At 46.4% G+C, this 12,100-nt stretch overlaps 1 protein-coding gene across 1 annotated transcript; it reads right to left on the bottom strand.

Annotated features, from left to right (window-relative positions):
* Positions 1–6,569: 6,569 nt before the first annotated feature.
* Positions 6,570–11,841, bottom strand: LOC108132037 (uncharacterized). Its single transcript, XM_070278578.1, has 5 exons — positions 11,567–11,841; positions 10,085–10,286; positions 9,903–10,012; positions 7,999–9,832; positions 6,570–7,767 (listed from the first exon to the last, which is right to left on the bottom strand). Exons 2-5 carry the CDS (start codon positions 10,277–10,279, stop codon positions 6,628–6,630), a joined length of 3,279 nt encoding a protein of 1,092 aa, XP_070134679.1. The 5' UTR covers positions 10,280–10,286; positions 11,567–11,841; the 3' UTR covers positions 6,570–6,627.
* Between the last annotated feature and the right edge of the window lie 259 nt (positions 11,842–12,100).

Consider the following 12,100-nt stretch of genomic DNA (forward strand, 5'->3'; position numbering starts at 1 on the left):
TTGAGAAACAATTTATGCTTTAATTTAACAAAATTTATAACTATATTTCGGCCTCTGGGCGAATGTAAAGCCATTGCAGTGCCAGCACAACACTCATCAAATTGATTAGGAAATTAATTAGCCAATGGCCAAGTGATAAATATGCATCGGCCAGGACAGCTCCGGCCGGCCGGCCCGGACCAAGCCCCGTGGCTAATCAAATGCGTATACAATAAACCAAAAACCCTCGCTGGCTGGCGACCATATAATTAATTAAACTTTTATCGCCAGTGGGCGAGCACTGGGGGTGGGGCATTTAATTTGCTTTAATAGCAAATCCTTGTACTTTATATGTGCTCCAAGGACAGTGGGAGACGAGAAACCGAAATCTTTTAATGCCGCACACAAAATGGCAGCCGCAAAACGACAAAACTAAAATATCACTCATACGCCACCGACCTCACCCGGCACCGGCACCGGCTCCCGAGCTCCCATGTTTGGTCTTGGCCTAGAGCAGATTTATGCGCGTCCTGCATTCCATCTCCGATCCCGTATCCTTCAGAGGAGATGTCCTTCGCCCAGCTCCTAATCTAAATCTGCATGTCAACTCGAAGACCGCATAAATCACAAAATAATCCCAAAGTAAAATACCAAATCCGAAATGGCCATCTGCCATGCCCCACCACTCGTGCCCCGCCCCTTTCCCGCCACTATTGGATGTGGGCGTGGCCGGGTTTTGGTTCTCCAGTGGGCATGGCAAGTGTTTTGGGCTCACATTAACTTCAATTGTCTTTTGTCTGCGACCACGCCCTCGATTTTGTTCGAAAACGTGGCACGGGAACCGGGGCCAGGGTTCTTGTAAACTCTCGTTGACAATTTTAAGGGAAACGGAAACTTGGTGATTTGCCATTTTGGCGTCTATTTTCTATTTTTTTCGTAAAGCTTCCGGCCTTACCTAGCTTTATTCCGATCAAGGGAGGAGGCAAAGTTCGGCCGCAAAGTGTAATCCAATGGAATCACATCCAATTTTATTTAAAATTGTTAAAATGCCCCTTCCCTTTCTTACCAAACAATAGTGGGGTGCCAGTAGCATAAGGGGATATTTAAAATACCCTATAAAGAGGTATCTAAATATATAATAATATTTAAAATATTCTCTTTAAGGACACCTCTTTTCTTCATCTTTATTCCCTTTGCCATTCTAAATATTGAATATATTTTTATATTTCACTCTTATAAGTAGAGTATTTTACATTATCCTAAAACTCTTTAAAGAGATTCCCCAGATTTTAGTGAAATGAGAACGGTTTGCAGTGATTTGCTTTATCATTTGCGGTCCTCGGGCATTGTACAATGTCGTCTGTCGCCTGTCGTCTGGGCTTCGGTCTGGTTCTGGTTCTGGTTTTGGGTCTGGATCTGAGTCTGAATCTAGATTTCGGGCTGGGATTTGTGCCGAACCCGAAAACGGGCGGCCAATGCAGCTAATGCTGATTTCATTTGTTGTGCCCTCTGCTCCGCTGGCAGGGAGGCAAATATTGTAAATGAGACTGCGACAAAATCGTCAGACAAAGGCAAGATTGGAACAAAGCGTCCTTCTCCCAGAACACACATATAAATATTCGTATATAAATGAAAGGCTGTTAACGAGATACACATACGGGGGAAACAGGGGCGACAAAAAAGGTAAAAGGTATGCCCATAAAAGGGCCAGGACCCTCGCTTTGGATTTCCGAAAAACAAAAGCCCCAAAACGAGAAAAGGGGCCTTGGCGGCACACCCTCAGCCTCAATTGAAATAATTAAGTGTCAAAATGGCTCTCCCCCACCCATAAACTCACACTCGCATGGCCAAAGCTTTTTGGCGGAAATGGAAATGATTTTTACGTGAAAATTACTTGGCAAATGTGAGGTTCAGAGTTCTGCTTTGCGGCACATGCAGCAGCGACCTAAAGTGTAAACAGTTTAAAGCAGTTGGTGGCTGGCTCCGAAGTTGGGAGTCGGGTTGGGATTTGTGAGTCCTGCGGATTAGGGGAGCACTGCACTTGACACGCCCGACTTGAGAAGGGTCGTTAAATACTTAACTATTCGCCTCGTCCGCCCGCACAAAGCAGATTATTCCGGTAATGAGAATCGAGATAATGCACCCCCGGAAAACTTGGGGCACGACGGCGAATTAAGTTCGGATTTTGAGTCAAGGGAAAAGCCATAAAGTGAATTAGTTGTTCTACACTGAAAGTTCCTTCGATATACGTATTGCGTATAGTATATTTTCTGTAGTTTTATTTTCATTTTACCGAGATTTTGCAATCTAAATAATTTGCCACAAGCAAACAAGCACTCTGCTTTTATGGTACAACACACTAGCAAAATAAACACTCGGACTTGCCCCGTCCCAGACTCTCCAGAGTCCAGAACACGAAAACTTTGCCAATATACTGACAGCAGTTCCAGTTGCCAGTTTGTGCAGTTTGCAGTTTGCACTTTTAACCGAACTAGGAGCCACCAGCCATCACCATCGCCATTTTCTCGCACCACCTTCACGACCGGATGACCGCATCACTACGCACGGTAACCACACGCATGCTAAAAGTGTGGCCGCACCTCCCAAAATGGTGTGGGATGTACCTGGTAAAGTGTTGCCAGGTGAGTAAATGATGCAAAAATGTTGTTTGTAAGAAACTTTTGAAAACTAAACGGTATTTTTAGTAATAACCAAAAAAAATGCAAAAATTTAATTTTCAAAAAAGTAGTCCCTAATTATACATTATTTTCTTTAAAAAAAAACATAAATCTATTTGTCTCTTAAATAGCTCTTCTGTCAGCACTGTTCCGGTGACTTTGTGGCCGGGCAGAAAGTTTCTACCAGGAGTTTGTTGTTCTGGGCCGTTGTTTTTGACAGAAAATTGCTGGCCAACCGCCTGTTTGTGTGTGTGTGGGATGCACACGAAGAAGAATGTTGCAACGGTTGCCGAGAAATCTCCCGCCGAGAGCCAAGATGCCAGGTACTCCGGCCACCTACCACCTGCCCCCCAAACCCTAGCCACAACGCAGTTATGCAATCACAAAGTTGCTGCCACCATCATCGTCATAGCCGTTCGTCTTCGCCACTGATTGAAATTCCTCGGCCAGCTTATAATTTTCAGCTTCATCTTCAGGATCGGAACTTGGCCCTTGGATAGTTTTCATTAGAGCTATTGTTATTGTTATTACTATCAAAATCATATGGCTCTTCTTGCTCGCAGCGGGCTGCTGCTTGTCAGTTGCAGTGTTGCCCCTACTGGCATTATAGATATGGATAGTGTATACTACTTGTTTGGTTAATGATAGGTGAAATAGAAGTAGCTACTTAATGTTTAATTACGTTGCACTTATAATATTTTATTGTTTCTTATTTAATATTACATTTTTTAAAGGGCATTCATCCTGCGGGCTGTACCTGTTTCTAATTATTGTTGCTGTTTGTTGGGTTGGCCATTGCATTGGCCATACAACAGAAGTCCAACGAGCTTTCTCCCACAGACTTGGCAATATTTTGCTCCTGCCTTAATTCCAGTATTGCAATTGAGGTTTTTGATTAGTTTTTACTTGCTCATTCCAATGGGGAGCCATTGATTGCGTATTCTTATTGTTGGCCGACAGTGAGCTCCGAGCTCAGGACTCCCAATGAAATCCTTCCCCTTTCAATGTGTATTCTCGAGGATTTCTTTGGCTGAAATAAGGCAATAATCATAAGCCAACTGCTGGAAATTTCATCGTGAATTTATGGGTATTTTTTGTGGTTTCACAAATATACCATTTAACTTGTTTTTTACACAATATCTACTTAAACTACCAAAGACTAATAGTGAATACTTTTAGGCTTGCCGGGAAAAAACGTCACTTGACTTTGAATATATTTTTGAAAATATTTGCTCATGTTTCTTTGCGATAAACTTATGATTGTTTGCACTTCAAGTACGTGCAGACTCCTTGCCTTTTTTTCTCAGCCAGTTTCAATAGAATTTTTACTGGTTTCCTGTTTGTTTTCGGTTGTCGCCTGGCAAGTGTCAGGATATTTTTTCCTCAGCTGCCGATTTCTGAAAACCAAGTCTAGACGAAATCGCGGCATTTGTGTGGGGGTTTTCCTCAAATATTTGCCCTCTAAGCTAGTACCTTTGACTATTTGGCAGTCCTTAGGAGATCAATTTAGCAGCCGCAGGAGTTTCCGTTTCCGCCCATTAGCGGGTTAAGCGACACGGAACTAACCCTGTTGACAAACTGTAACCTGGGATTGACTTATAAGATATGGTACGTGGAAAATAAAATATCTAATTCCTTTCATAATTTTACTACTGACTATAAGCTTGTTAATAACTAAAATTCTTTTATTTTTGATAGAGTAGAATGAAGAAAATCCTTTATCTTTGGCCAAGTGATAGGTGCAACTTGACAACGTTTTCCGGCACTTTGCAGTGCAATTCAGATTTCATTCATTCGTTTCTTATGGTTTGACTTTTTTTCTTAGCCAAGAGTTTCCTGAATTTTCCACCCCGCTGCCCCTCCATTTTCCTGGCCTTATCTTTTTGTGCTTTTGACATTTTTGCGTTCATTTTAGTGTGACAAGTTTTCTGTGGTTCACTGGGGCCACTTTACGGCGTGTCAGCTTCATCTGTGCCACCTCCATCCCCCTTCTCGGAACTTTTTTTGGGGCCAAGGGGTGACGGCCTATTTCACACTTTTATAGAAAATTTTTGCCAATTGTCTGGCGACGATCCGACGTATTCGTGGTTAGCCGACTATTTTTTTTCCCGGCCATGTTTGCTTTTGCTTTCTGCCTTTTTTTTGCCAGCCTCTCGCTGCGGAAGTTTGCGCAATTTCCAAAGCGGAAATGCAATTTTCGGTTCAGCTGCATTTGTCTCGCAATGCCACGCCCTCGAACCCCTCGGTCCTCGACCCTGCGCTCTCCGCCCATCGGTGGACTGCCGCCAACTTGGGCGGCTTGCCAACACATCGTATATCAAATGCAGAGTTGGCAGCCCCTGACAATGACATGCAGCGAGCGTTCAGCCAAACCAGAAAAGGCCGACAGCTTTTTGGGGGTGCAAATGGGTGTTCGGGAGGGGGTGTACGAAAGCCCCCCCCGAAAAAATCAGCATCCTGGAATCGCCTCTTGTAGCGTGTGTCACGCCTTTTGTGGCCAGATCGTAGAATTTATTTCACACACTGTTTTCCGAACTGCACGGCTTTTGTGTCGAAAGTACTTTTATTTATTTGCATATAAATTATTCAATTGTTCCCTTGCTTATCTTTCTTGTTGGCTTACTCCTTTTTTTGGGGGCTTTATTTGCTTCTTTTGACCTTCCCACCCCGGGGAGTCTATCAAAATGCTGAATATCCATTGCATTTGCATTTGCATTTGCAATTGCAATTGATTTTTGATATCTGTGGGCGTGCTGGATCTGCATCCATTTATGATTTACTGCTCTGTGATTTCGGCAAAAGTTAAACAAAAACCTGGCAGTCGAGCTTAAAGATTAGAGATTGAAGAAATACTTGCTGACCTCACGTGTCTCGAGATTGTCTGAATGTCTGAATTTAATGCATAAATAATGCCCGACATGGTGTGGAAATATATTTCCAAAAATAATAGTCTCAACAAATGAGCTATTAATGAATAAGCTTATAATTTATTCAGAAAACTCAAGCTAATGAATAATTTATTGATGTTTGGAAAACAAATGTGTATTGGCCACGTTTTTTTCCCAAGGAGCCTTTGTCCTTCTCGGAGTTTTTCGTTTCCGTTTCCGTTCGATACGTGCTCTAAACTGTTTTCAGTTCCCCCTTGAAAACGTCAAATGTCAACTGCAGCAGCTCCGACGTGCTTTTCGCAAATACGTCCGTATATGTTTGTATTTTTGCAAGGCTGTTATTTCTGCTTCTCGCAAAAACATGCCTCAATAACATTCAAAACTCGGGACGTGCAGGGCCTTGAGTTGTCACCGAAAAATACTCGTATCTCCTAATATCTGCCGGGCGCTACATGTGTTGTAAATTTATTAGCTGTCATATAAATCTTTGCACTTGGGCACCCTTCCAGCCTGTTCGCCGGGACGTGTGAGCCTCCAATTGGGTGGGCGTGGCCTTGGGGTGGCGCCTGTTCTTCCCGAGATAAGGGATTGGCGGCCAAACCCTTCTGCCCCTAAGTGCGTGAATTTTTCATTTACATAAATGCTACTTAAGGAAATTCATAATATTTTTGTGCCAAGTCTTTGCTTCTTAATTGGGTACAGTCGACTGTAGTCACAACGACTGACTGCCAGGGTTGTCACTGTCATTTGTTTAATTAATATTGCACCTAAGCAGGGTTCGCAGACACATGTATAATGTCCCATCCGGCCCTAATGTGCAGACACATGTGTATTTTTCTTCGGGGATTATTGTCAGCAATAATACAAAGTGCCTGGCTTGGAGCTCGCCAGACACTCCTATACTTTTTTTAAGGTAACTATACTATACTTTATTTAAGGTAATATTTAATTCTTTATTTTGTGTTTAATGGAGTTTTATTAAATGCATTCGTTGATTTAAATATGTTACATAAATAGGTTACAATAACTATAGCTTTATATTTTGGCACGCTTATTCTTCGCAACGCATTCGCTTAAATTTTTCATTGCGTCTCCGTCTGCTCCGCCTGCTTCAGGGGATTCCCCTTGTCGTCGATTTCCATGGACGGCACTAGCGGGGGCTTGAACCCGTACTCCAGCTGGAGGTTGCGACCAAAGTCGGGGCTGCGTTTGAGGGAGTGCCCGTTCCGCCAGCGCTGGAACTCGTCGAAATCGTTGCCAAGTGCAGTGTCCCCGCCAGGAGGAGCTCCTCCCGAGGTGGCAGCGGGCACCGGGCCTATGTAGGACTTTATCATGGCCGGAGCAGAGGCGGCGGCGGTGGCCAGATCAGCGGGCAGGGTGTTGTAGATGTAGCGGGCGCCCTGCAGCCAGGGAGAGCCTTGGGGTGGAGGCGGCGGTCGCAGGTCAAATCGCATATCTGCCAAGCTGAACGTGGCCACTTTGGGCACCTCTCCGCGCACGGGCTTGACGGGCTGCTTCAGGGCTGCCACGGGCTTACTCAGCTTTACGGATTTCGGCGCTTGGAGAGCCGGGCTTTTGGCCGCCAATTGCGGCAGCAGCTTCTTCAGCATCCTGTTGTAATAGTTCTGCAGCACCTTTGGCGGAATGTGAGCCACCGAATGGTGGCCCCACGGCGCCAATGCGTTTGGATGGGAGAAGGGCAGAGCGGAGTGACCCGGCGGTGGCATAGGCATGTGTATGGCCACGGGAACATGGATGGGAATGGCCATTGGCCGGTCCACGAACTTTTCCACAATCTTCTCAACTGGCACTGGCTTCTCCACAATGCGTTCCACCTCCACGGGAACATGTTTCTCCACAATCTTCTCTACCACCTTCTCCACGGGATATGGAACGGCGTGCTCCACGATGGTTTCTACGGGATATGGACGATCGACGTAGTGCTCCACGTGAACGGGTACCGGCACTGGCTGGGGTACGGCGTATGGAACGGGAATATGCTTTTCCACAACATGTTGCTGAGGATGATGCTCGTGAAGCTCGTGATGAAGGGGTTCATGATGATTGTGTTCATGATGAATAAGTGGTTCATGGTGAATGGGTTCTTCATGATGATGGACCTCGTGATTATCTTGTTGCTCATGATGTACTATATGTTGCTCTTGGTAGATGGGTTGCTCATGATGTACTTGATGCAAAGGCTCTTCATGGTGAACTACATGCTGTTCGTGGTGGATGGGTTGTTCATGATGTACTTGATGTATAGGCTGTTCATGATGTACTTGATGTATAGGTTGATCATGATGCACTACATGGTTAATGGCTTCTTCATGATGAACCTGGTGAATGGGCTGCTGATGGTGAACTACATGTTGTATCGGAGGTTCATGATGCACTTTCTGATCGTGATGCACCACGTGTTGAATGGATTGCTCATGATGCACCGGCTGCACCTGGTGTTTATCTGAATAAGTGGCAGAAGTATGCAGGATTTGGTGTCCACTACTCGAGGCATCAGAATGTCCCTTGTGTCCTGTATCCAAATGAACCGTCGCGTGAGAAATGGCCACCTCCTGGGGCGAACTATCGTACTCCACGTGAATGGGATTCTTGGCCAGAGATGCGTAGCTCTTCGCTGGAGCTGGAGAAGGACTCGCCGGCAAGTAGGGCTGATGGTAAATGGTCTCGTGTTGCTCCACCAATCGGCCATCCTTCTCCGTAATCAACTTGTTATGGATATTCACGGACTTCTGGACTTCCACAAAGGTGTAGCCATTCGGCTGGGAGGAATGGGACTTGGCAGGGGCCGGAGCATGCTGAGCATGTTGCTGCGAGGATTCAGCAGCGGATTCCGGGACATAGCCATGAGGTGAGGGATGACTCACGCTGAATTGAATCCCGGGCTCCTGTTGCGTATGTGGGATATGAGGAGCAGGCGAAGCGTGTGGCGCAGGAGGTGGGGGAGGAGGAGGTGTGTTTAGGGTAACAAAAACTAAACTATTGGGAGTGACGGATACAGGAGTGGGTCCTGCGTAGCCAGAGTAGTCCTGAACGGCGGGGGATGGGGGAGAGGAGATGGCCTTGGTGTGCAGAGATTCCATCGGCTGATGATGTTGAAGCTGCTGAGGCTGAGGCTGCGGATGATGCACTTGCACCTGGCCAAGTTCCCGTTGGTAGGCCAACTGGGCGGCAGGCTGGAAAAAGTGTGGGTTCACCTCTTTGGGATGTTTCTGGGGCGGATTCTGCACTTCGTAGTGGAAGGCTCCTTTGGGAAGGGGTCCGTCGCCACTGCCCGACACCACGGGCTTGAAGCTCTTGAGGAACTGCCTGGAAGGAGCCTCATTGCTCTGGTGTCGTTGCTGGAACCTCTGCTCGCTGTGGGCTTGGTAATGATCCAGTGCCTGTTGGGGTTTCTCTGGGGCAGCCGTTTCCTTTGCCTTTTCCTTATTCTTGCCCAACGTCTCATCGTGAACAATATGGACGTTTATCTCCTGATCCTGGCCAGGACCTTTCTGGTTGGTGTAACTTTCAATGCCGTTCTGCTTACTGGAGCTGGGAGCTGGCACTCTCTGCTGGTAAGCCTCCCGGCTCACATGGCGTGTCTCGGCTATTTGGTTGTCCTGAATCTCTTGCCCTGGCATCTCAAAGTCCGATTCATGCTCACCCAGAATAACGATGGGAGCACTTTCCGCCGCCACCAGAGTCTCACTATCATCGGAGTCAGGCTCCGGACGCAGCAACAAACTTGGCAGCACAGGGGCAGCCACGGCGGCGCGATTGATCCTCAGGAGGTCGTCCCTGGAAATGTGATTGCTGCCGTCACGGAAGCCAGGTTCCCGGATCTGCTCCACAACGATTTCAGTGTGTCCCGGGCTCAGTTCCCGGCGGTACTCCTTTGTCACTGTGGTCTGGTAAGTGTAGTATGTATCATTGACAGGTTTTGCGGAAGTTTCCGGTTCAGGCACGGTGGTAGGTGCCTCTGTGGTGGTGGTCGCATCCACAGTGGGGTGAGCCACCGCCTTGTTAGTGGTTGTGGTTACCGTCTCCATGTTGCCATCCTTTCCACTATAGCGGAAAATGTCCGAGAACCCATTGGGAAACAGGTTAGAGAGGACTTCGTTGACAGTTTCTGTCCGGGAGCGAGTGAGGGTCTGTTGGATGGGCTTCTGGCGGCGAACCACTTCCACGGGCAGCTCGTCATTGATTTCAAACTGGATGTAGCCATGCCCGTTGGTGGGACTGGTGGTGTCCTTGGGTGGTAAGACAGTTGGCAGAAAACCGGGCACTCTGAAAGGCGAAAAATTAATTCCAAAGAACTTGCATTTTCTTGATTAAAAAGAAACAGATTATGCCTCACCCCACGAACTCCGCTTCTCTGTCGCCGGTGGTGGAGACTTCTCTGTCCAGATCCGTGACCTCTTTGAAGCCGAGACCTTCGATGACCTCCTTTTCAAGTCCACCGCCTGCCTGCTTATTAAGTTGTCAAAAGCGACGCTCATTGCCTGTCAAAATCTTTCACTTAACTCCCCAAAAACTCACCTCCTTGACGCTGCTGTCATCCAGTCCGGAGTTTATGCCCCCAGCCACGCCCTCATCGCCCAGCGCCGCTGTGTCATTGCGGGGAGGAGGGGCTTGAGTATCTGGCGGATTGGCTAAAAGGGCCGGCTGGATGATGGCCAAAAGACAGCAGATCGTCGCTGCCGCCGTTAGCAGATGTTTGTGTTTGGGCCACATGGAGTTGCTGCATCATAGGGAGAAATAATGGGTAGGTTTAGATTTAAATTATATTTAATTCTTTTGAATATAAACATTAAAAATATTTAAAAACTTTAAAAAGTGTAGGCCATCCTTATTTCTTATTTGAATTTCAATAAAAGGTAGCTACTAGCCACCAAGTGAGGCACTTGTGTTTCTCCATGTGTACGTTTGCGGAAATGTCCAAAAATGGAAAGAGTTGTGTTTATGCCAGGATGGCCTGACTGAAGGGGGGTGGGGGACTGGTGTGAATAACCCCGCAGCCACGACAAATTCCAAGCGACAAAACATTCGGCGGAGGATGCTGGTGCGGAGTCGTCAAGCCTGTTTGGGCCCACTCCGCATCCAAAAGGCACTTCAATCCCGCTGTACTCCGCTTCGATCTGCGTTATGGCCACTATATGGCCTCCAGTATAGCCACTCACTTGTCGGGCTGTTTGATTTTTAACCGATACGTCGCGTTGTCGTCGTCGTCGTAGTCGAAGATGATGATGATGATGACTTTTCCTAAACGGCTGCTTTGGCACATTGGCGTTTTTCTTTCTCTATCGCTGAGAGATTTTCCCTAAAACGTCGTCGAAAGTTGTTGAACTTGGCTGCGTTTGCGTTTGCTTTGGGCTTATGTCATTGCTACTGGCAACGTAATGAATTATTAATTATCGCCCCGAAAAACAACTCAAGCCTCCCAGTCCTCCAATTTGTGCTGCCTTGAAGCCTGCTCTTTTGCATTTAATTTGGAAAATTGAAATTGATGGCGTTTAAAATGGTTCGTGCGGGTTTTCACATAGTTTGGCCTGCACTCCTGCTGCTGCGGCTGCTTGTGTTTCGATAGGCATTAAATATGCATGCCAAAACATATTTCACCTGCAATATTCATGGCTAAGAGGCGCCCGAGGTGCCTGGGAGCCGGTCCCCCACTTAGCTGTCTCGTTGGCTTCAAGAAAGTGGAGCTCTCCGGAGCTCTGGTAGGGAAATTGTGGCTTTAATTGCTCGTATGGATAATGATCTCTGAACTGAGCTATTAAACCGATGGCCTAAGCAAATCCTTCATGATTGATTGATTTTCTGCAGCAAAACTGTTGGGCTTCTAGCTTTTGAAAAGTTCTTCATTCAATAATCAATCACCAGTCCATTTCAAAGGTTTACTAACTCAATTTTCACATTCGCTCTGCGGCCAGAGGTAAAATATTAATTTCCACTATTAAATGGGCATTTTAAATGTTTCGTTTATTTTATTTGCCTTTTTTTTCCTCTCGGCCAATTTACCTGCATCCATTAAGTACTGCGCGATGGGGTTGTCTTTTTTGTCGGAGGATGGGGAGAGTGGGTGGGATCCGGCGAAATGAAATGAAAACACTCAATTATTTATGTTGATTGCCTTCCAATTAAATCTCACTTATAATCACTTTTCTATTCGATTAAAACAATTGTAATGTTTATTCTCTGAGCTCGAAATGCCACGGAATTTGTTATTTATTTTACAGGATTTTCGATATATTTTCGCGATGGTAGGATGGTGCGGTGGTGCTCTTTTCGGCGACCCTGACAGTTGCGCGTGCGCGTTGCGAATGAAAGTGAAACCGTCGGGCATCGAGCATTTCGTTTTCTTTTCATCGTCGTGGGCTGCAAGTTGCTCGGCTGCTCAGCGGCTGCCTGCTGGTTGCAAGTTGTAAGTTGCAAGCTGCCAATGTTGCCGATGCTGCTGGCGATCCTTAAGTGTAGCATAAAACTTGTCCAGTCGGCGATTGCGCAAGAGCCTCAACCATCTCGCTTGCTCCTTTGTGGCAGTGACATTTTTGT

This window comes from Drosophila bipectinata, chromosome 2R (assembly GCF_030179905.1).
Source record: "Drosophila bipectinata strain 14024-0381.07 chromosome 2R, DbipHiC1v2, whole genome shotgun sequence".
NCBI classification, from domain to species: Eukaryota; Metazoa; Arthropoda; class Insecta; order Diptera; family Drosophilidae; genus Drosophila; species Drosophila bipectinata.

Bases quoted from the DNA above. Each gene is read 5' to 3' on its own strand.
- LOC108132037 (XM_070278578.1), bottom strand. From the start codon at position 10,279: ATGTGGCCCAAACACAAACATCTGCTAACGGCGGCAGCGACGATCTGC. The intron at 10,013-10,084 runs GTGAGTTTTTGG...CTTAATAAGCAG, and splicing joins ATGACAGCAGCGTCAAGGAG to GCAGGCGGTGGACTTGAAAA. The intron at 7,768-7,998 runs GTGCAGCCGGTG...CACCACGAACAG, and splicing joins CTTATTCAGATAAACACCAG to CATGTAGTTCACCATGAAGA.